This window comes from Salvelinus alpinus, chromosome 12 (assembly GCF_045679555.1).
Source record: "Salvelinus alpinus chromosome 12, SLU_Salpinus.1, whole genome shotgun sequence".
Classification (NCBI taxonomy): Eukaryota; Metazoa; Chordata; class Actinopteri; order Salmoniformes; family Salmonidae; genus Salvelinus; species Salvelinus alpinus.
Genome location: NC_092097.1, coordinates 35,236,644 through 35,262,181, shown reverse-complemented (window position 1 = coordinate 35,262,181; position 25,538 = coordinate 35,236,644). Strand labels below are relative to the sequence as shown.

General features: G+C 41.6%; 2 protein-coding genes across 5 annotated transcripts; one reads left to right on the top strand and one right to left on the bottom strand.

Moving 5' to 3' along the window:
- Positions 1–265: 265 nt before the first annotated feature.
- LOC139535989 (myogenesis-regulating glycosidase-like) lies at positions 266–8,938 on the bottom strand. 2 transcript variants are annotated; one of them, XM_071336031.1, is made up of 3 exons: positions 8,831–8,938; positions 6,245–6,750; positions 266–5,869 (listed from the first exon to the last, which is right to left on the bottom strand). In XM_071336031.1, exons 2-3 carry the CDS (start codon positions 6,508–6,510, stop codon positions 4,081–4,083), a joined length of 2,055 nt encoding a protein of 684 aa, XP_071192132.1. In that variant the 5' UTR covers positions 6,511–6,750; positions 8,831–8,938; the 3' UTR covers positions 266–4,080. The 2 variants fall into 2 exon arrangements, with proteins under 2 accessions (XP_071192132.1, XP_071192133.1); XM_071336032.1 differs by having other exon boundaries at positions 6,245–6,746; positions 8,831–8,937.
- Positions 7,349–24,429, top strand: LOC139535990 (cysteinyl leukotriene receptor 2-like). Of its 3 annotated transcripts, none has more exons than XM_071336035.1 (3): positions 7,349–7,622; positions 21,706–22,096; positions 22,203–24,429. In XM_071336035.1, exons 2-3 carry the CDS (start codon positions 21,873–21,875, stop codon positions 23,284–23,286), a joined length of 1,308 nt encoding a protein of 435 aa, XP_071192136.1. In that variant the 5' UTR covers positions 7,349–7,622; positions 21,706–21,872; the 3' UTR covers positions 23,287–24,429. The 3 variants fall into 3 exon arrangements, with proteins under 3 accessions (XP_071192136.1, XP_071192135.1, XP_071192134.1); XM_071336034.1 differs by lacking the exon at positions 7,349–7,622 and adding an exon at positions 8,168–8,378; XM_071336033.1 differs by lacking the exon at positions 7,349–7,622 and adding an exon at positions 20,708–21,011.
- Positions 24,430–25,538: the final 1,109 nt, after the last annotated feature.

The window sequence follows — 25,538 nt, the reverse complement described above, 5'->3', positions numbered from 1 at the left end:
TAGCCTCCATGTAACCTGTAGAATTGCTTCATTGCTTTCCCATTATCATCCCATGATGGGCTGGGTCACTGAAAGCTACAAAAAGTGTCTCCCTAAGGGGATCTTATTCAACGGGGAACGGTGGAGAAATCTGCTTCTTCTAACGGCCAATTCTTCTAAGGTTGCAGAAGGTTGGAGGTTTGATCATTCTGTCGGCGAAGCAGCAGACACACGTTTCAGACACTGGACATGTATTACTGTACCATTCAAATACAAAGGCAGATAATTGACAATCATTAAAATTGTATATTATTTGCCACAACGTAAACATAAGGGGAAAAACAGACAGTTATAAAATTCAAGCAAATTAAAGATGATCATTGTACATTTTAGTCATATGAATAAACACAATCCAGGCTATGCATTGAAGACAAAGGCAACATGACTTCCATTGTATTGTTCCTAGAAATAGAGGTTAAATTGGAGTAGTTACACTAACTCAAGTTTTTTAGTGACATGTCAACGTCACAATGAAAGGCAACTGTGGCAATACTGTACCAGTCATATGAGTAGATCATCACCATTGCAATGACACTGAACAAAAATATAAATGCAACATGTGAAGTGTTGGTCCCATGTTTCATCAGCTGAAAAAGAATAATCCCAGAATTGTTCCATACACACAAAAAGCATGTTTTGTCACACAACACAATGCCACAGATGTCTCAAGTTGAGGGAGTGTGCAATTGGCATGCTGACTGCAGAAATGTCCACCAGAGCTGTTGGCAGAGAATTTAATGTTAATTTCTCTACCATAAACTGCCTCCAACGTCATTTTAGAGAATTTGGCAGTACGTCCAACCGGGCCTCACAACCGCAGACAATGTGTATCCACGCCAGCCCAGGATCTCCACATCCGGCTTCTTCACCTACGGGATCGTCTGAGTGGGGTGGTGAAGAGTATTTCTGTCTGTAATAAAGCCCTTTTGTGGGGAAAAAAAACACCTGATTGGCTGGGCCTAATTTAATTTCAGTTGACTGATTTTCTTATATGTACTAACTCAGTAAAATCTTTGAAATTGTTGCATGTTGCGTTTATATTTTTGTTCAGTATATATTAAAACCTGCTCAATGTCCCTGATAACATAAGAATTAGCCTTAAAAAAATGTATTAAAAGAACACAACCATGTCTAAGTATTTTCAACAAAGCTGGTGGTGGTCCTTGAAATTCAGCATTAGGATATATAACTTTACATTTCAGCAAGATACTGAATGACAAAATGTAAAAAGACATCAAAATAATACCGAAGGTCCAAAGATGTCCTTACTTATGTCATTGAAACAAACTCATGTTTCTGTAGCTTTACTGATTTGCACCGTCTTTTGCCAAATTGGCAACAAGGGATGCAAAATAGTAGCTGGGGATACCGGTCTTTCTGCTTAGCTAACTTAAATTGTCAGCAATTTGATGTTCTTGAATAGCACAGTTCAGTAGGCCTACCTCCACTAGTAATATATAACCACATAACCACATTTAATTACACAGTAGCTTTTTGTAGTCGTGTGTAGAAAGAAAACATTTCAAAGTGTTGTATAAGCGTGTTGTATCTGGCTTAGAAAAAACCCAATGAAATTGATTGACATACACTGAGAATATAAAAAGGGCATTTCCAAAGCTATCCTCCTAAAGGAAAAGGACTCGTGTCACAAAGTCAGTAAGAAGCAAAAAATAAATTTAAAATTAAATTTAAAAAAAGGCTAACGTTGAGAACTTTTCCCAATCCATCATTTGAGGCCATGAGCCATACATTCATTGCTATATCAGTGCGTACCTTTCTCTGACTAACAATACATTGATACTTTACTCTTTTGAACCTCACATTGTTATAAAACTAGCCTTACCATAGTCTTCACTGTTCACACAATCTTATGAAGAACAATGTGATGCAAGCAAATACAACTGCAAATCAAACTGTTTGACTTTATGGTGGTGGGAGACCCTCACAATAACTCTCCCACATACAAACAATGTAATCAGTCAACCTAATACACATCTACCTGTTCCAGGTCACATAATGCTGAACGTGTATTGATAAGCCTTCGCATATTGTGGTTTTGGCCGAATTACTACATTATGCTGTTCACTAGAAAAATATATAATAAAAAGGTACTTCATATAAAAGTTAATCAAAGCGGTTTCACCTGCAATGACAGTTCCTGCAAACTATGTTGCTATTTCACTCATGTTTTTGGCTTGCATACAAAATCTCCTGTCATGGGTAAAGAGTGCTCTGAAATTCAAAGGGAAGTCTGTCAGCATCTTGATGTTTTTGTTTTGTATGTACCAAAAGTGGAAAAAACTTAGGCTAGTTCCAGCGAGTCTTTCAGGAGAGCATAGATCTACTGATGTAAGGTAATAGTGCTAGACATAGACGATGACGGTCTAGACTAAAGGTCGATATGAGAACTGCTATAAATAAGCAGAGATGTTATGGAGAAGCTTCTGCCAGTAAAAACAATGACCCCTAGGTGACCTAAGAGTTCACAATACCGCGACATGGTGAATCACACGTACACAGGTTCAATCTTTAAGGTCTCCAAGGACTGGCTAACAAAACAGTAAAAAAATGTTTTGCAATATAACAATTACAAAGAGTAGTGACATTCAAATATCGGTCAGAAGTATAATTCATGCAGTCATAAGTCATGCAGAAAATGTGGCAGTATATTATTTGTTAAACGGCATTTAAGACAGTCTGGATGGATATTTGACATATGTCACACACAGTGGTTCCAGTTCAAAGTTCAGTTCACTCAGACCTCATAGCATCTTACATATTGGATTATTTCATTATTGCCTACTTAAACAAAACTTGAATAGCACCCATTTCAAGTCCTCTCAATGAAGCCTGAAATGTAAAGACTATTTAGCCAAAGGTTGAGGGTATAATATTAAAAAGTGACACCAAATTAAATGGATAGTTCGTCACTTAAAACATTACAAGACTGAGAAAGTAATTAAGCTTTAAGCACTCAAAAAGACATGTCTAATCACCTACTTCCATGTCAAGAAGTGGGTCCCAGTATGTCTGAGCGGCTTGTATGAGTGGAGGTTTGGAGATGCTAAAAGTGTTTATGTTAATTAATGGTCAGTTACCGTGAGACCAGCAGTCTTTTGCATGACAATAACCGGCTGACAAAATGTTATGACCGCCACAGTTCTAGTCCCAGATGGCACCATATTCCCTATATAGTGCACTATTTTTGCCTTATACATAGGGAATAGGGTGCCATTTGGGAAGCACACAAGGTTAACACAACAGGGGAAATATGACACCCAACTTCCTGAGAAATCTTCAGGTGTAGAATCTCACGTGCACCTTCTTTTGATTTCAGAGTGGGGAGAACCTTAACAGAACAACCACTGACTGAACAATTACACACTGTATTGTTAAGTGCATTGACACAATAACAAAAATATCAGCAAAACCAAAAAATCATTAACATATATGTAAGTATACAAGGCATTTTCACATGTCAAATATACATCTTCCCTTCTTAGTGTGTTGACTCATAAATAAGACATGAGAGCATTCAAATATCAGCCCTTAAAAATGTCAGACAGCCGATGACTATTCTGTTAATAGTCGACTGTTATGTCATGCTGAATAAATGTTTGGGTCATATGTCTCATGATACATAATTGTAATGCATAAACATATCTACATTCCAGAGGATGCTGGTGGGAGGGTCTATAGGAGGACGGGCTCAATGTAATGGGTGGAATGGCATAAATGGAACGGTAAACACAGACATGGAAACCACGCTTGACTCCGTTCCATTAATTCCATTCCAGCAATTACAATGACCCTGTCCTCCTATAGCTCCTCCCACCTGCCTCCTCCGCAACATTCCTGGTTTATTGCAAAGGCACATGTTTGAGCAAGCAGGAAAGGTTTCTCCTTGATCATTCTTCAATAATAGTGATTCTAAATTTACAAGAACACAAATGTGCTGTGAGCCCTGACATCAGAGAAAATACTATAAACAAATGCATGCAGGCCCACCCGCTAAGCTGTCCAGCCTTGTAACCCTCTTCACTAAACCCAGACAAAGTAAGCAATTTCATCAAGATCTACCGGGTAGTCTGTAAGGTGCAGAGGCTCCTTAATATCAAACCGTTCTCCCTTGTAGCTCCGCCAGTGTCCAGCCGGGAGATAGATGTCCCTCTCCTGCTTTCCAGGCTCCAGTACTGGCGCCACCATGAGGTCATCCCCTATCAGGAACTGGGAGTCAATCTTATAAGCAGTCTCGTCGCCAGTGGCGATCCACCACAGAGGTCGTATGATGGGGTCTCCTGTGTCCAGCACCTCCCCAGCAAGTTCCAGAACCCGTGGGGCCACTATGCTCTCATGGATAGCAGTGTACTTCCGGGCGATCTCCACCACCTCGTTATCATACTCCCATGGGGGGATGGAGAACTGCATGGAGGGCATAAAAGCAGACAGCTCCAGCCAGCGGATGTAGAGCTCACGGTCCGGTAAAGTGCGCTCACCATCAGTGCGGTTCAGATAGGCGTTGCCACCGATCATGTCCGGTAGGATGAACTGGTAGCCGAGAATGCTGATGGTAAGCACAGTGGGAATAAGGGACTTGAGGCCTAGCTCATAGCCCCAAACAGAGTCCCGGTCAATGGGCCTGAAGAAGCAGGAGATGTTCTGGGACTGGTAGCCTGAACGCAGCTCGGCCCGCTCATTGTAAGGAATAGCCATCTCGGTGTAGCGACGGGTGAACGTGCTAGGGTCGCGAAGGGGTATTTTTGTACTGAATTGCCAGGGCAAGTAGTTTGTCTCGCCCGCGTCCAGCTTGAAGGAGGACACTCCGTACTTGGATCGTAAAGACCGCAGGTGGGAGGCGAACCAATCACGGGCCTCTGGGTTGGTAAAGTCTAGAATGCCCCCGATGCCGTTCCACCAGCTTACCAAAGCCGGAAGACGACCTGTAGGTTCTCGTACAAAAAGCCCTCTTTCTACACAGGTGTGAAAATTCTCAGAGTCATAATTGACAAAAGGGTGTGTCCAGAGAGAGACCAGAAAACCGTCTGTTTTGAGCTTCTGGAACATGGCTGTAGCGTTGGGAAACTTAGCCAAGTCAAAATCAAATTCCCCATAGCGGTTTGTGTAGCGATCGTCTATCTCCAGGTGGCTACAGTTGAAGCCATGCTTGCGGATGTTGGCAGCAAACTTCAACAGTTTCTCTTGGTCTATGTCAGTCTTGTGTAGTGCCCACGTGGACCAGATGGGATGGCGGAACATGGCTTTGGAAGGCACCTTGTTGGGCTTGTTGAAGTATCTACGCACCATGTACTTGTGAATGGATGTGACATCCAAGCCCACACAGACTCTGTAGCTGAGTTCAGCACAAGGTGCCTCACCAGGGTTTGGCTTGTAGGGTGTGTCATGGTACCTCGCCTGGAAGTACATGGTCTTCTCTGTGTCGTTCCAGCCAAGATGAAAGGGCACAGAGTCATTGATCTTAATGGCCGTGGCATTGGATGAGAGCCAGTAGCGTTCCAAGATGCCCCCAAAGCCATTTCGGTTTGAGTAGATATCACTGGTGACAAAAGGTTTGGGTGCCTGCTGCCCGGAGATGGATATAGGCCAATGCTGTATGGCAGTCTCGGCTCCACCATACCAGTGCGAGACGTTGTAGGTCATGGCGTGCTCCACGGGCAGGTTGGGAACCAATTCTTCCCAACGCACACGGTAGCATTGGACTGTATTGTCAAATACAGTCTGGATGAAAAACTTGAGTTTCCTATCACTGGTGCGCCCACAGCTCAGTATCTCCCCCTCCTTAGAACACGAGTCTAAGTCCAGGGTGCCAGACCTGTCATTCAACATTTAGAGAAGAATGATCAGTTACATATCACATTTCTTTGCATTCAAGTCTCAGGCTATATTCATGTTAGAGCAGTTGATTTATGATTACATTTGGCACTTTAAAATATAAATACCTGAATAAGCTCATATTGTTTCTAGTCATGATTTGATCTCAGTTTGATTATTTTTTAAAGGGGAACTGTACCAGATTAGGGGGCAAGCATGCTTTCCATTCCCCAGTAGATTCATTTGAATTGGATACAGGTATTTAATAGAAAGAAATTCTCAAATCACACCTAACACACTTTCCATAATGATTAATAGTAACTGTTGGTTAATGAATACTGATTGATGCTGTCCTATTCTGAAGCGAATCACAAACCTGAAAGACATCCTGAAGACAATAGCCCCTGCCTGGTTGCGAATGATGTAGCCATCCTTGTTAAGGTCCAGAAGTTCTGTCTTGAGCAGTTCAGCCTTGCGCAGAGAACCAATGTAATAGCACCATGCGGTCACCGCAGCAATCACCAGCACCAAGCCTAAGACACTTGCTACAACTAGGGGACGAGCGTCCCTTTTCAGTTTCTGTTTGATAGGTGTAGCATTGGTAACTGTGCCCCCTGCACCTCCTGGTACCACTTGGTACATTGTGGTTATTGTTCAACAGTCCCCCAGTGACATGGGTTGTAAGAAATCCCTTAAATTGGTGAAAGTGTCTTTAAAAAGTAAAGCAGGAGTCCCCTGATTGACACACCAGTCACAACACAGTTCTTCCTATATGCAGAGACTTCTATGAGGCATGGCCTTGCAGACTGCCGAGGGAATGTCTTGGTTATTTCTTCAGTAGACGTTGCTCTCTTCCCCCACTATTTTCATCTGTTTACCTGCCTGAACGAAAAGAAAGATAACCGGCTTTTAGATCAAAAGTCTCAAGTCAAAGTTCACCCTAGCAGTTCTTCAGATCTAAAATCACAGAGAAAGAGGGAGAGTTTACTTGCTGCTGACCCCCTCTATAAATAAACCGCTCACCAATTGTTTGAAATCAAAAAGAAAACAAAGAGAAGATATTCACTTTCTCTACTATCACTTTCGTAGTTTCCCCTGCAGCAATACCAAAATGTTTGTTTGGTTCAAACACAGACCTAATTTGTATGCAATCAGGTAGATTTTGGAGTCGATGCAGGGCGAATTCAGGCCTACTCTGGGTCTTTTGTTCTAAAACCCCACGAAAGCCAAGAGGCACACATACAAAACATCCTGTCGCACTAAGTTAATATAATGCCAGTCACGGAACCTTTGACCACATTAGTGGAACTTAAGGGAAATGTGTAACCAAAGCAACAACTCCACTCAGCTATGGGGGTAGGTGGGAATAATCATCAAACCAGGGGCTAAGAGCTTGCCAATGCGCTGACTCATATGTAAACACACAGAAGCTTCAAACACACACAAAACCTCAAGGGTCTTCCCTGGTAGGCCAAAACTAAGCAGACAGGGTGGTTCTGGGTCATTACATGGCTGATGTTAGTTACCAGGACAAATCCAGAGAGAAGTTCAATTCAAGATGCACCAGGCCCAGTGATATGTTCTCTGCCTCTCTCTGAAACCTCTTGCTTGCTGACTGGTATGCCTTCATAGCCTGCCTGTGCTGCTGGGGGTCGATAATTGTAGTTAATTAGCAATCTAATGGTCTAATTCTGTGTTCAACCAGCCTTGCTATGGATTTTAACCTCAGCGTGAACGCCAACCAATCTTGAAGGGTAAGCAATGGATTTTACATTAACAGGCTGTGGCTGCCAGACCAAACATAGCACAAGTATTAGCATACAATTGCATGTGATAGCCAAGGTGATACCAAAAAATGCATGAATCATGTTTTTTGGTCAATGGTCTGTGAAGGTTAGGCCTACTAGTTGTCATTTCAGCTGATTTCCTATCAGCTAGGCAAATGTCTGTGTGAAATAAACAAAGTACTGACAGGAACCATGAACGTTTCACAAGATATAACAGCAAGGAAGTTAGTGTTTATTTTAGTAACCCCACCCTAAAAATAAAATGTCGACTTGTTGAGTGAAGAACATATATTATAAACTGGGTGGTTCGAACCCTGAACGCTGATTGGATGAACGCTGTGGTATATCAGATCGTATATCAGGGGTAGGACAACATTTATTTGTACTTCTCTAATTACGTTGGTAACCAGTTTATAATTGCAATATGGAACCTTAGGGGTTTGTGATATATGGCCAATATACCACGACTAAGGAATGTATCCAGGCACTCCGCGTTGCGTCGTGTGTAGAACAGCCCTTAACCGCGGTATGTTGGCCATATGCAACACCCCCTCGAGCGTTATTGCTTAGTTATACCATACAAACTTTAACCCAACTAGTCTTTGTAATACCCATGAGAGATTGCGTTATCGCTCCAGCCAGGTATAAACCGTTAAGCAACTTGAAGAGTTGATGTGTTCTGAGAAAGCGTTTTGACAGCCGTGCAATTGACACAATACGCAGGTCAGTCATTGACAGTGCCAAGTAGCTATTTTACAACGGGTGAGTATAATTTGTGGAACGTTCCAACAGGAATCTTCGTAAATAACAAGGTTGCCAACAAACAACGCATACAAAGTTGTACAGCGGCATAAACAGATACCGGGTAGGTTGTGGGCTATTTAATTACGTTTTTCACGCACACGTTTATTCCGAAAATTCCTCCCTCTGGTAGTCTATGGACAAACATTAAGAATAAGTTACGTGGTGAGTTGCCTATTCGGCAGCTAGTTAGCTAGGTGAATTGATAATGCTACTTTGTATGCGTTTGTTGGCAACCTTGTACTTTACGAAGTTTTTGGAACAGATTCCTGTTGGAACGTTCCAAATTACACCCACCCACTTACAACTAAAACAAAATCTGTATATTAACACGATGGGTGTTTAATAGGAGAATTCATTGCAATAATACTCACCGTTCAAGGTAGCAAAATATCCTGTTCCACACACAACGCTTGTATGGTTGCATCGAGTCTGGTCGAATTGCTTGCGCTCACAAAAACAAGACTCCATAGGGTGCTTGGGAAATGTAGTTTCAGATGTGGAGTTCATACAAAAAAAGACGTTAAATCTTTTAGTTTTGGTCTCTCAATAGCTAGGTTTCCATCCAATTAGCAACAGATTTCATGCAACTATTCTAAAATCGGCATAAAAACAATAACCAAAATGAATTATACTTCTGTTAATAAAAAAAATATTTAACCTTTATTTAACTAGGCAAGTCAGTTAAGAACAAATTCTTATTCACAATGACGGGCTACCAAAAGGCAAAATGCCTCCTGTGGGGAAGGGGGCTGGAAATAAAAATATAGGACAGGACACACATCACGACAAGAGAGACATTACAACACTACATAAAGACAGACCTAAGACAACAACATAGCATGGTAGCAAGTAAGAGTGTCAATGATTGAGTCTTTGGCCTGGGAGGGCGGTAATTCTTCCGTCGCCAGTACCCCTTGCAGGTCTTCACTGAGAATTATTTCGAGCCCAAACACTTTTCTGATGATTCTCGTTTGACAAACATTCACTAATGGTTGGGGCGTATTCACTACCATATCATCAACACTAGCGCCACTTGCGTTCTCAATTGTTCCGACTGGCCGTAGGAGATTCTATAACCTGCCCTTACTTTTGCCACCTTGACCTCCTTCACCTTTACAGGGCACTCCAATAACTCTGGATCATGATCCCCACCACAGTTGCAACACTGATCTTCTTCACTCTGATTTTCAATACACTCCTTCCGCCTGCAAACATTTGCAACATGGCCAAATCCTTTACAGTTATTGCATTGTAGTGGCTTGTGGACAAATGCTCTTACTGCATACTTTACATAACCTAACTTTATATGTGTGGGGATGTGCTCTTTATCAAAAAACTAAAGAACCAATAGACTTTCTTCCTTTTCTCCATTCACCATGCGTTTCAGATGACGAGCACCAACCACATCTTGGATTCTCTTGAATAATTAAATATCTTCTTCCATCGACACCCCGGATATGACTCTTAACAGGTGCTCTACTGCTTCAGTTCAAAGTATAATACTTTGGAATTTGACATTCTTGTGATTCCCAATGCATTCTTCTTCTACTCTTCAGTGACACAATTAACCAGCAAAAGCCCACTCCTGGTCACTTCGATTGATTCCACTTTTCCCAAAACATGCTTTACCTTCTTCGATACCTCAAACGGGTTTCCCAGATGCACATCCTTATTTAAAAAAATGCAGCCCAACAAGAAACAAATCCTTTTCAAACCTACACTCCTCATCCATTACAATGTTTTACATGTGTTTCCATCAAATTTACTTGTTGGGGATAAAAGGCTATGCCTTTTGTGGTTAAATTCCCATGGACCGAATAAAAAATACAAGTTAAATGGGTTTCCATCACATTCAACTCTACTGATGGCTTTCTCACAAAATATGTTATTCCGTGATATAGCGAGTGTGCCATCTCTGGTGTTGGCAAATGGCTCTAGCCAACAGCTCACAGATACAGTGTGAGTATAGCCTATGTGATGAGATTATTATGGACAAAGACCAAGATTATTTTTATTTGTCAAACAGCAGCCAAGCATCAGTGATCATGTCACCAGAATAAAAACCTCAATATTTATTGGAAAGGAGCATCAAGCTCATCACCTTGCACTTTCCTGATTTCCTGATGTGTCATAGTGGGAGGACCACACAACATGTCATCGTGTGACTCCCAAGTTTACTTCAATGTGATGGTTATTATATAAATATTTGCCCATAAAAGCGTTTCCACTGACATTTCTCGCATAATAAATTGTACTGACACAAAAATATCAAACCATGCATTAAAGACTAAAACTGGCTAAAGAAAATTGTGATACATAAAATATACCAGTTTCATTTAAGGAGCAAAAAACTGACAGCTGCCATACAGGTTGCAAAATAGTTGGGAGGAGATTTTCGATGTACCGATTCCATGGCACATGGTTTGTGAACTGATATACAAAACGACACTGGATTCAAAACTTTGAGTTTTTCAATTTAAATGATCATACAAAATGCTTGCAACCAATATAATGTTATGTATATGGGGATACAACCATTACAGCTCTGCAGATTTTGCTGTGAAGAGACCGAATCATTAGATCACTTGTTTTGGTACTTCCCATATGTAGCTTGTTTTTGGTTGCAGGTTAAGTAATGGCTGCAATATTTATTTGGAGCAAACTCTGCAAATAGCACTGCTGGGTGATTTAAAAAGTCCTAGTCAATTGATCAATAATACTCTTAGCAAAGGTGTTTATCTTTCATTTACAATCTGTAGAAACTATGAGAATAGAAAGGTTCAGAACTTTTGTGAAACAGCACAGTAGAAAAATATATGGCAGCTAGAAACTGGATGTTCTTCAGAGATAGTGGGAGGGGTTTAGGATAGCTGAAGGCTGAGACTAAAAACAAACAAAAGATAACTAATGTAAAATATACTGTCCGTGAAAGTTATGTAGTATGAAAAAGCTGGAAGTGGAAGCCTAAGTCCTGTTGTCCATTAGGTTACTCCAATTAGGCGAGGGGTGGTAGAGTTAGGGGGAAATAATAAAGAAGGAAAATATATTCAAAAAATATATATATATTTAAAATAATATGTGGTACCAGTCAAAAGTTTGGACACACCTACTTATTCCAGGGTTTTCTTTATTTTTACTATTTTCTGCATTGTAAAATAATAGTGAAGACAAACTATGAAATAACACATATGGAACAATGTAGTAACCAAATAAGTGTTAAAAATATATATTTTATATTTGAGATTATTCAAAGTAGCCACCCTTTGCCCCGATGAAGAGCTTTGCACACTCTTGGCATTCTCTCAACCAGTTTCATGAGGTAGTCACCTGGACTGCATTTCAATTAACAGGTGTGCCTTGTTAAAAGTTAATTTGTGGAACTTCTTTCCTTCTTAATACGTTTGAGCCAATCATTTGTGCTGTGACAAGGTAGGGTTGGTATACAGAAGATAGCCATATTTGGAAAAAGACCAAGTCCTGAAGAGACATTTTAAAGTCTTTTTTTTTTTGTTTTTCATGTCAGACATGAAGACAGTTGGAATTTCCCAACAAACTAACGTGTATAAATTGGATATGCCCTATCGAATGAATGCTGAATGTACTGTATGGAGTACAAATTGATACCGGTGATACACCAAGATTTTGTATCTGTCAAACTGATTTGAGACAATGGTTTTTCTTTTGGTCTCATACATTGACAAAGGCCATTTGCTATTTTTACATTCAGAGGTCAGACTCTTACCTGAGTCCCTGTGATGAGTGTGGATGGAGGTCACCATGGTAATGCTGGATATCAGTCAGGGAGCCATCTGGCCTTTGTTGTAAGAACTTGGAGGAATCGAAGTTACTGTAATCAACATCAAGTCATATTAATCTTAATTATTAGTCTTCTCCATTAGAATGAATCACAGAGAAACTCAGCCAACCTTTCTTAGGAATCCCAATCTTGATTTAAATCACCAGTGTATATGCAACACTTCACTGCTTCATTTTCAGGTCTGACAATATACTTTTTTTTTTAATTCTTTTTTGTATTTCACCTTTATTTAACCAGGTAGGCTAGTTGAGAACATTTACATTTACATTTAAGTCATTTAGCAGACGCTCTTATCCAGAGCGACTTACAAATTGGTGCATTCACCTTATGATATCCAGTGGAACAACCACTTTACAATAGTGCATCTAACTCAAGTTCTCATTTGCAACTGCGACCTGGCCAAGATAAAGCATAGCAGTGTGAACAGACAACAACACAGAGTTACACATGGAGTAAACAATAAACAAGTCAATAACATAGTAGGGGGAAAAAAAGAAAAAAAAAGAGAATCTATATACAATGTGTGCAAAAGGCATGAGGAGGTAGGCAATAAATAGGCCATAGGAGCGAGTAATTACAATTTAGCAGATCAACACTGGGGTGATAAATCATCAGATGATCACTTTGCAGTGCGTCATTATAATAATACATGCACTGGTTAACTGATTTGGACAGTCCTATTAAAGAACCAAAACTAAAATACATAAGAAATGAATAGCTCATACTCTTCCCCTGTATGTTTTTCAGGAGTGGTTGAAGTTCTCTGATTGAGAGGTCAGTCATTGGTTTGTGTAGCCAGCCTGCAGAGGGCAGCACGTGTGTTGTTTTGGATGAGCTGAGTGGAGGCATTCGAGGTGGCTCTGTATCCACAGCACTCAGAGAGCGTGCACGTTTGCTATCTGGTGGGAGAAGAGCCACATAAGACACTGCACAACAGTAGGCCCTATGTAGGCCTACAAAATAAATACGGACACACATTTTAAATACTTTATTTGAATCCACAAATCGCATTACAGATCAAGAAGGATTCAAACATTTCAAAGGTCATATGGCCATTTATGGGTAAACAAAAGCAATGTCATACTGGTTTGGACCAGACAGCATCAGATAGATGGCCTACATGTAGAGAGACAGAGGGGCGCTGTTTCACTCGCTCAGATGCTTTCTCCTGTGAGATACATTCAGCCTCTTGTGAATTGAAGGAAAATTATGAAACACAGAGAGACTAAAAATACATTACGTTTTATTAAAAAATTGTATTGGTCAATTTTTTGGGGAAGCCTGGCTTCCCTTGGCATCCATGAATACACGCCACTGAGTTTTGCATAGTAAGTCTTGCATAGTTCGTTTAGTCTCGGTATGTTGCATTGAAAGGGGTTTTAATATTGCATTGATTCAATCACAATTCCAACAGTAAAGCGAAATGTTGATAGTGTTAACTAATGGGGAAAACTCTAGAAATGTTTCTTCCCCGCCACAGCCCCGGGAGAGCTACACAGGCACGCAGTTTAGAGGGAACATTGCTGCGCACACACCCACAGAGAAACAGAAAGACACAGAACAAGGGGGAGATGATGAGAAGATGAAAAGTAAATGTTGAACTGGTAGAATGGAGCACAGACAGTCGTACCTGGGTTATGCTGAAAAGAGAATTGCAGGACAGGAGGGAAGAGTGGGCATCCGTTGTTTACAGCAGCAGCTGACCCCTAGAACACTGACCTGGAGGCCCTGTGGCTCATCTGTAGTTTCCTGAGCTACAGGAAGTCCTGTTTGGGCAGATGAGGAAAGAGAGGAAATAAGACATCTGTCCCTCAACTCTGGACACAGAAGATGTATGATTGGTTTTATAAGCTCAGGTGAAGCATTGTGGATAATTATGGGAATACTAGTGTAAGAAGAGGATTTTGTAACACTTGTTAGGTTCTAAATGAACCTAGTAAAACTCACGGACGATTAGTAAAGCTTAAACCAAGTTTATTCACCCATTGTGTCATCCACCAGTGGTAGTATACCCCAATTTGGGGTGGAATCTCCTCCTTCTCTCTAAACATTGCATCTTTGTTGCTAAGCAGGCCCTGAACCTCGGCCCTTCCTCACTAAACCACATCTCTCCACCCTTATCAGTGCCTGCCAACATGTGATCATCTTTCCTTCGTGATTCAAAAACAAACACCACTGCATGTTAAATAAAAAAAATAAACAAATTAGAATAACCAATCAACTTAGAATTACAACTCTTGATAACTCCATAAGAAAATAATGGTATCCCATAAGGTAATGGTAAAATAGACTAGAGACTGGTGTCTCTCATTCATATTATAATTAAATCCCACCTGTCTCGATCATTTCTAGTGAGGTTGATTCCTCTGTGTACGTGCTGAGCTTGAGCTGAGGAGCCGTGATCTCCCCAGTCTCTATACAGTACCTCTCTTACACAGAGCTGTGTCTCACTCTCCACCTCTCCTACCCCACCTTAACCCATAAGAGTATAAGCCCTGTCTAAGCCGGGGGAGGGTGGGGGGTACTACCAAGCTATATGAAATTGTTTTAAGAAGGTCATACCAAGGATCATTTTACTATTTGATTTTTAATTTTAAAACACCTTGAAGTATCAAAGAAATATTTAAAAAATATATATTTGATGAAAAAAAATCTAAAGAAAGTTTGTTCTGAAGCGTCTATCCTTTATCTGAGAGATATAAGATCAAGAAACATGATTTTTTTTCTGTTTTTTTTTTTTTTACATGTATTTGAACCCCATATTTTTGTCACTAAACAGTCTCCATATATACTTCAGTAAATGTTTTTGACTGGTACTGGGGGACCTCCACATGAGTCTTGTTAGGTCTGTGGGCATCCTAGAGAAGAACAACCAAGATGTACAGTATCAGTCAAAAGTTTGGACACACCTACTCATTCAAGGGTTTTCTTTATTTTTATGAAAAGCATGCCCAAATTAAACTGCCAGCTACTCATCCCCAGAAGATAAGATATGCATATTATTAGTATATTTGGATAGAAAACACTCTGAAGTTTCTAAACTGTTTGAATCATGTCTGTGAGTATAACAGAACTTATTTAGCAGGCGAAACCCCGAGGACAAACCATTCAGTTTTTTTTTTTTTTTTTGAGGTCACTCTCTTTTCAATGAGGTTTCATTGGAAACCAGATTTCTAAGGGACCTTCTTGCAGTTCCTACCGCTTCCACTGGATGTCAACAGTCTTTAGAAATTGGTTGAGGTTTTTCCTTTGAGAAATGAAGAAGTAGCCATGTTCAGAATGAGGCTCCAGTGAAGTGTACTGTTTGTTAGAGGCGCGTGACCAGAAAGCATGCTACACATTGTTTTCCTCCGGTATTGAACACAGGTCCGTCTTCAATTTTATCGATTATTTACGTTAAAAAATACCTAAAGTTGTATTACAAAAGTAGTTTGAAATTTTGTTGGCAAAGTTTACAGGTAACCTTTGAGATATTTTGTAGTCACGTTTCACATTTTGGAACCGGTGTTTTTCTGGATCAAATGCGCCAAATAAATGGACATTTTGGATATATATCGACGGAATTAATCAAACAAAAGGACCATTTGTGATGTTTATGGGACATATTGGAGTGCCAACAACAGAAGCTCGTCAAAGGTAAGGCATGAATTATATTTTTATTTCTGCGTTTTGTGTCGCGCCTGCAGGGTTGAAATATGCTTCTCTCTCTTTGTTTACAATGGTGCTATCCTTAGAAAATAGCATCGTTTGCTTTCGCCGAAAAGCCTATTTGAATTCTGACATGTTGGCTGGATTCACAACCAGTGTAGCTTTAATTTGCTATCTTTCATGTGTGATTTAATGAAAGTTAGATTTTTATAATTTTTATAGTAATTCATTTGAATTTGGTGCTCTGCATTTTCTCTGGCTTTTTGCCAAGTGAGACAGTAGCGTCCCGCCTAAACTCATATTTTTGGATATAAATATGAACTTTACCGAACAAAACATACATGTATTGTGTAACATGAAGTCCTATGAGTGTCATCTGATGAAGATCATCAAAGGTTAGTGATTCATTTTATCTTTATTTCTGCTTTTTGTTACTCCTCTGTTTGGCTGGAAAAATGGCTGTCTTTTTCTGTGACTTGGCTCGAACCTTAAAAATAAAGGAGAGCCGCACACTCTAGGAGCTCAGATGCAAAAATATTTAATTTACCAGGGTACCCTGATGAAGACAGCTTGCCTGTCGAAACGTTGGTAAATTAAATATTTTTGCATCTGAGCTCCTAGAGTGTGCGGCTCTCCTTCATTTTTAAGTTTTCTACTCCGCTAGCCAGCACCTCGCCTAAATAGGTGTGCGTTTCTTTTTCTTCTAGATTACTTGGCTCGAACCTAACAATCGTTTGGTGTGCTTTCGTCGTAAAACCTATTTGAAATCGGACACTATGGCTGGATTTACAACAAGTGTATCTTTAAAATGGTGTAAAATACTTGTATGTTTGAGGAATATAAATTATGGCATTTTTGTTGTTTTGAATTTGGCGCCCTGCAGTTTCACTGGCTGTTAACGAGGTGGGACGCTACCGTCCCACATACCCTAGTGAGGTTAACAGGTGTGCCTAGTTAAAAGTTCATTTGTGGAATTTCTTTCCTTCTTAATGCGTTTGAGCCAATCAGTTGTGCTGTGACAAGGTAGGGGTGGTATACAAAAGATAGCTCTATTTAGTAAAAGATCAAGTCCATATTAAGGCAAGAACAGCTCAAATAAGCAAAGAGAAATGACAGTCCATCATTACTTTAAGACATGAAGGTCAGTCAATACGGAAAATTTCAAGAACTTTGAAAGTTTCTTCAAATGCAGTCACAAAAACCATCAAGCGCTATGATGAAACTGGCTCTCATGAGGACCACCACAGGAAAGGAATACCCAGAGTTACCTCTGCTGCAGAGGATAAGTTCATTAGAATTACCAGCCTCAGAAGTTTCAGCCAAAATAAATGTAGAGTTCAGAGGAGACTGTGTGAATCAGGCCTTAATTTTCTAATTGCTGGAAAAAATAACACTAATAAAGGACACAAATATGAAGAAGAGACTTGCTTCGGCCAAAAAACATGACCAATGGACATTAGACCGGTGGAAAGTCCTTTGGTCTGATGAGTCCACATTTTTGTGTCTTTGTGAGACGCAGAGTAGATTAACGGATGATCTCCGCATGTGTGGTTCCCACCGTGAAGCATGGAGGAGGAGGTGTTTTGATCTCAACCCAGGTTCCCCTCTCTCTAGTCATTGTGCCTCAGATTAATCTATTATTGAGCCAGCGGCTGCAGGTTCTCTTTGTGTCTTCACTGGCCCACTACCCACCTGACAAGGTATGGCCAGGTCAGCTTCCCAAGAGTCACAGGAGCGGGGCAGCCAATTAAAAGGAAGATGGTCATGGTAAATCTGTTGGACCTTTATTAGCTTATTTCAGCTCACTGTACCCTTTAAGGATCCACTCCAAGTTATAAGTGTAGTGACCCCAACATTCTACAGTGATATACTGTAGTAGGCTACATATAGAGATACACCCCCGTTCATTCGTCCTCACTTGTGTGGACCATTTGTCCTCGGTTGCACAGTCCTGCTCACAAACTCCCGATCTCTTGCATTCTAGCACCCATCTCCCACTGGAGCTTACAAGTCTGGGGTCATAACCTCTGATATCTTGATCAACATCTCACTTAAGCCTATTACCCCTTATTTGTTGCAGGCTGCTCAATAACAATGACACAAGGCCCGGCCAAATAGTCAGCCCTTAGCCCAAGTTTTCACCTTCAATAAATACCAAAACACATCATTCCTTTCTAAAAAAAAAAGCTGGCACATTTCCCACCAGCCGGCCTGAGGCAGGAATGACAGTCAATACCGGTGAACTCTCTCTCTCCCTCAATGTGTACATTTGCATCTGACATTTGCATCTGACAAAAAAAGGTCAGAAAATTTCTAATACGTTATCTTCATACTTGCTTATGTGGTGACATAGAGAAGACAGAACCTACATGCCAGGAGGTGTCTAAGAAAGGCCTGAAAAATTGCCAAAGACTACAGCCACCCGAGACATGGACTGTTCTCCATGCTCCCGTCCGGCAGGTAGTACCGGTGCATCAAGGCTCAGACCAACTCACTCATAAAAAGCTTCTATCCCTTGGCCATAAGACTGTTAAACGGCTAACTACTACTGTTCCCCTTATACTTACGCTGCTACTAAAATTATTATTGATTCGATTTATTACTACCACCACGCTGCTGTTCATTGATTATTGATTGCCATTATCATAGGTATTTATCCTGCTACTGGCCACTATTACTCCTGTTTACATGTGTATATTACCATTAGAATATTACTAAAAGTATTTCTATATTCCTGCTACAGTCACTTTTCATCCCTGGTTACATGTACTGTATATCCGCCTATAATGCCTACACTGACACTCTTACATACACACACTCACATACACACACGCACCACTACGCACACACACACCTACCTCCTATGCTGCTGCCATACTATTATTATTATTATTATTTATCCTGCTACCAGTCACTTTTCCTAATCCCTGCCTACATGTAAATATCTACCTCAAATACTCCAGTATCCCTGCACATTGTACATTTACCCTGTAGAGTATATACAGTTGAAGTCGGACATTTACATACACATTAGCCAAATACATTTAAACTCAGTTTTCACAATTCCTGACATTTAATCCTCGTAAATATTCCCTGTTTTAGGTCAGTTAGGATCACCACTTTATTTTAAAAATGTAAAATGTAAGAATAACAGTAGAGAGAATGATTTATTTCAGCTTTTATTTCTTTCATCACTTTCCCAGTGGGACAGAAGTTTACATACACTCAATTAGTATTTGGTATCATTGCCTTTAAATTGTTTAACTTGGGTCAAACGTTTTGGGTAGCCTTCCACAAGCTTCCCACAATAAGTTGGGTGAATTTTGGCCCATTCCTCCTGACAGAGCTGGTATAACTGAGTCAGGTTTGTAGGCCTCCTTGCTCGCACACGCCTTTTCAGTTCTGCTCACAAAATTGAGGTCAGGGCTTTGTGATGGCCACTCCAATACCTTGACTTTGTTGTCCTTAAGCCAATTTGCCACAACTTTGGAAGTATGCTTGGGGTCATTGTCCATTTGGAAGACCCATTTGCGACCAAGCTTTAACTTCCTGACTGATGTCTTGAGATGTTGCTTCAATATAGCCACATAATTTTCCTTTCCTCATGATGCCATCTATTTTGTGAAGTACACCAGTCCTTCCTGCAACAAAGCACCCCCACAACATGATGCTGCCACCACCGTGCTTCACGGTTGGGATGGTGTTCTTCGGCTTGCAAGCCTCCCCCTTTTTCCTCCAAACATAACGATGGTCGTTATGGCTAAACAGTTCTATTTTTGTTTCATCAGACCAGAGGACATTTCTCCAAAAAGTACGACTTTTGTCCCCATGTGCAGTTGCAAACCGTAGTCTGGCTTTTTTATGGCGGTTTTGGAGCAGTGGCTTCTTCCTTGCTGAGCGGCCTTTCAGGTTATGTCGATATAGGACTCGTTTTACTGTGGATATAGATCATTTTGTACCTGTTTCCTCCAGCATCTTCACAAGGTCCTTTGCTGTTGTTCTGGGATTGATTTGCACTTTTCGCACCAAAGTACGTTCATCTCTCGGAGACAGAACTCGTCTCCTTCCTGAGCGGAATGGCGGCTGCGTGGTCCCATGGTGTTTATACTTGCGTACTATTGTTTGTACAGATTAACGTGGTTCCTTCAGGTGTTTGGAAATTGCTCCCAAGGATGAATCAGACTTTTCTTTTGATTTTCCCATGATGCCAAGCAAAGAGGCACTGAGTTTGAAGGTAGGCCTTGAAATACATCCACAGGTACACCTCCAATTGACTCAAATGATGTTAATTAGCCTATCAGAAGCTTCTGAAGCCATGACATTTTCTGGAAATGTCCAAGCTGTTTAAAGGCACAGTCAACTTAGTGTATGTAAGTGAAATAATCTGTGTGTAAACAATTGTTGGAAAAATGACTTGTGTCTTGCACAAAGTAGATGTCCTAACCGACTTGCCAAAACTATAGTTTGTTAACAAGAAATTTGTGGAGTGGTTGAATAGCAAGTTTTTATGACTCCAACCTAAGTGTATGTAAACTTCCTACTTCAACTGTAGCTTCCTTTCTTTTTTCTCGTGTTAGAATTTTTTTTGATATTATTTTTATATTGAATACTGCACGGTTGGGTAAAGCTCGCAAGTTTAGCATTTCACTAAATCTTCAAACTTGAAATCGAGAGAGGCGGGTCGTTGAGTTGGCACTCTGCCCAGTAGTCATACCGTTTGTGTTCCATGGAACTCCACCACGAACCCCCCCCCCCCCACTTAAACTCTGCATAAAGAGTGCACAAACTATTCAGACTCAAACAAACCGACTAACACGACTCCTGACGTATCTGAGGAGAGAAGAGGAAAGGAGAGGAGAAAAGAGAAGAGGGACTTTTAATGAAGACATAGTTTATACTATTGGGGGTGTCTTGACTAGACATACTCAGAAGACTCCAGATGTGTGTAGTTAGAGTTAAGGGACTTCTAACAATAATCTACCAGTACTGTAGTATCTGATAACACAGCAAAGGTCGACAGGCAGACACTATTTGTCCCACGAATGATGTACAACAGAATGCAGGAGTATGCTCTGACAGAATGACAAGTGAGTAACTGCAGCTCCTTCATACACATCTGTTGAAACAGTTACTTGTAGTGTGCTCACTACAAGGTGAGCACACTACATCCTGTGGCATAAAGGTCCAGACCTCTTGGAAGAGGTCATTTTACTCACATATAAGGCTGTAGTATTTGTTTTCAGCCGAATGCTGTTTGACTGTTGTACTGTATATATAGTGCGTTGTTGTTGTTAACATAGCCGTTGCCTCAGGCTGGCAGGTATAACTGATAATTTTCCTGTGGTTTGTAACATTTGCATCAGCGAACAGACCTACACGAGCAGAACAACATAACTCGTGTTCACCTGAGGACACACTTCCTCATTCCAATGTAACTGCCTAGTGCTATTTTGGATATGGTGGTCCTGTCCAGAAACAACCACACACCCTTAAAACCTAGGTCCTAGGCAGGTCTAAGCAACATGGTAATAGTGCCACCTTTCCCTAACAGTTAAATAACATAATAGAAATGATTCTGCTGATAATGATGATGATGATTAAAAGGATGGTCAATGGTCATGATGCCAACGATATCGAATACTGTGATAATGGTGATAGCGATTATGATAATGGGAGCGATAGTGTTGATTAAGAGGGTAATAATAACGATGATGGTAATGATGATGAAGGTGATTATGGTGATAGTTACGCCAATGATGATGCCTCTGTGTCTCTCCCCAGCTCCGTGGCTTGAAACGTCCCACTCGCTCGACTACACCCTTCCGCCAGTGATCATTCACCTTGGTAACCACACGACGACAGCATTGAATAGCAACCAGTCCTGTAGTGGTGATGACGAGTTCTTTAAGTACCGAGCCTACACTGTCACCTACCTACTGGTGTTCCCTATGGCGTTTCTTAGCAACATTGGAGCGCTGTTTGTGTTCCTGCGACTGATGCCCAAACGGTCTGCGTCCTCTGTCCTCATGACCAATCTCGCCCTATCAGATGCATGCTTCTCCCTCACCCTGCCGCTGCGATTGGCCTACTACTTCAGAGGCGCTCGCTGGGACCTCCCTGATTGGCTGTGCCGACTGTGTGTGTTTTGCTTCTATCTCAACCTCTACACCAGGTACAGTACACACACACACAACCTAATTATCAGAATGTGAGTTGACACTGGTTGCCCAGAAAGACACCTAACTAATAAACTATGTCTTAACTATTCTTCCCTACAGCGTTCTCTTCCTTACTGGACTGAGCGTGCTCCGTTGGCTGGCCGTGCTGAAGCCTCTCCGTCATCGAGCCTTGGCCACGCCCCTTCGTGCCTTATTGGCATGCTTGGGCATTTGGCTGTTTGTGGGCGGCGCTTCAGTCCCATTCCTGTTTTCGGGGACCAGGGTGAGGGCGGGACTAACACGCTGCTTCGAGCCACGTAACCCTGCCTCCTGGAAGATGATCTTCGTTCTCAACTACGTGGGCATGACATTCGGCTTCCTGATCCCGTTCGTCACCATCCTCGGTTGCTACGGCTGCATCATCCACCGACTGACAGCTACAGCCTCGTCAGCATTAGGGTTGACTGGTAGCCTGAACAGGAACAAGATACGTAACCAGGGGAGACGTCGGCGCCGGCGCCGGTCTCTGCGTCTGGTCGCCATGGTGATCTGCACATTCCTACTGTGCTTTCTGCCCTATCACGTGGCTCGCTCACTGCACTTGCACGCGGTGGTGGGCAGGTGGGGCTGTGTAGCTACGGCGACACTGCAGCGGGTGTTGGTGGTGACGCTGTGTCTGGCGGCGGCCAACAGTGTGGTTAACCCTCTGTTCTACTACTACTCCGGGGAGTCCTTTAGAGCGGTCATACGCAGCGCCTCGTCACGACGACGGTCCTTCTCCTCCTCCTTCACTCAGGGCAGCCTGCTGCTCTCTCGCAGAAAGAAGACCACAATGCATACAACACCAACAATGCGAGACTCACCCCTCGCTCCACCCCTAACCCTTCCTGGGTCGCTACCAGATACACCCCTCACTCCACCCCTAACCCTTCATGGGTCGCTACCAGACACACCCCTCACTCCACCTCTAACCCTTCCTGGGTCCCTACCAGACACACTCCTCACTCCACCCCTAACCCTTCCTGGGTCACTACCAGACACACCCCTCACTCCACCCCTAACCCTTCCTGGGTCGCTACCAGACACAACCCTCACTCCACCCCTAACCCTTCCTGGGTCCCTACCAGACACAGCCCTCGCTCCACCCCTAACCCTTCCTGGGTCCCTACCAGACACACAAAGCCGTGTGGAAGACAGTCTATAAAGGGTTCAAAACCTATTTGCCCTATACCCCACCTCTACTTACAGACACTGAGACCTGAACCCCTAGCTACACTCTCCAGAATCAGAGACACTTTGCTGCACATGTAAAATGGAGCCCTGAGGCCTGAACCACACACACACACCCACACGGAGACACTAACCCCCCGAGGCACTTTGTGGGTGTGCTCTCTGTTATTTCCATTCCCGCTGACCGGCCGGCAGTTGCTCATCCCTGCAATAGGCCGTGCAGCCACAGGTGCCGGGCCTACTTTTGTTTGATTGTTTATTATTCCAGTGTTAATCATTACACTCTTCATAGATGTATCATATAGGTCAAAAACTGTGTTGCACAAGTCCCACAGGCTCACATTTGTAGGTAAAATTTAATAATATCTTCAGTTGATCATAGTGATTGACAAATGTTGCCTAGATAATACATATTTAGTTTTTTTCTTGACATTGAAGTAACAGATAACTATATTTGATGCAAGAGCTTCGAACACCACAAACACCACCTCACAAAAGACCTCATCCAACATCAAGAGGCTCTTGTCCAGTTTGACATTGCATATAAAGTTACCAGGACCATTGGAGACCAGGCAGACCTCATGCAGAGATTTGATAAAGACTGTTGGCTGAAGCCAGAGTCTGGAAAGCACTCAATCTCAAGGACATCTGAGGATATCAACCATAAGTGTGCTTCTTGATCAGGTGTGTACCTGATCAAGATTACTTTGACACCTGTCAGGTTTTACCAAAGCTTCCAGAACATCCAAATAAACCTGTTGCGCAAATTGGACTATGAGTAACTAGTGTTGTGGATCAGCAACCACAAACTGAAATTACACCGTGAGAAGAACAAACTGTCTGCTCATTTGGCACACAGACAGAGGCCCAAAGTTGACAGTTGATTTCAGCTGTAGTGCTGAGACCCTAGAATAGAAATTGTTATCTTAAATGCCACAGTTAGAGAAGTAATGTAAGAAATGGGAAAGAATAAGTAGTACTGAAACCAATGACAATGTAGACTCACAAAATTTGTATTTATTTTTATAATGTTCAGTGGCGTGTTTTCATGGTTGCCAAGGGAAGCCAGGCTTCCCACCAAAAAATGTACCAAAAAATAAATAATGAATTTATCTTTCATCTCTGTGTTTCATAATTTTCCTTCAATTCGCAAGAAGCTGTATGTTTCTCACCCTCTGTCTTTGTATGTGTAGGCCATCTATCTGATGCTGTCTGGTCAAAAAAGAGTATGATATTGTTGCCTCCTGTAGCATTTAATGCAAGGGAGGCCAACAAGCATTTGGCCTCCTTTGATAAAAAAAAGTATAAAATAATAGCCAATCAGCGTTGAGCTAAACTGAGTGAGTTCAACTGTGAATGGTCCTGGAGCACCAAAAAAAAGTGTCAAGGGAAGACAGTTAGGATTTAGCTTTACTCCAAACGTAATTGACAGAAATAAAACTTGAATTGTTGCATCTCGTTGTGTTTTTGTCCTCCAGTGGCTAGCTAGCTAAAATTGGTATTTTCCTAAATTGGCCATGGATGGAGACAGGGATTTTGACTTTTTAAACTCTCCGTACTGGCCAATGATTATAACGGCTAGGCTGATCCAACCATAAATTCATACATTGTTGTGCCTGAGAGGATGGAAGTTCCATATGTAGCTAGATGTAGTAGGCTAATGTTAACTAGATGGCCTGGCGCATTGTTGCCCATGAAAGGAAGTTAGGCTAGCAAGCAAGCATTTTAGTTAGATAGCCTAGGACAACAAAAAATGTAAGTCATAGACCGTTTCGTCAACATGAAAGCGAGGAGGATGGCATTGGTGTTTCTCTACAAGTAGGGTCAACATGTTTTTTCTAGTTGCACGGACGCACGCACACACACAGAGAAGTCAGAACCATGGAAAGCCACATCATATTTGGCTTACGTAGTTTGAACTATCTTTTAGTTGTCACTGTATTTGATTAAGGTGATTTGATGATGTCGAAATGGTGCTTGAATAGTGGAGGCAGCTCCTGTTTTCTTTGTGACTTGCATTAACTCTCCGTGGTTCTAAATCAATAGTCGTTTAGTAGTCCAAAAATGTTGGAAACATTAACTTGCTTGACCATGCTGTAGGTCATGTAAATGTTTGTTACATGCAATATACTTTGTGGACTTCACCGGACAAATGTTCCTCTCCGGTTTTGATGATGAAACAAAGGTGTGGTTGAATTTATTCTGCCACTGTGACTTCTAATTGTC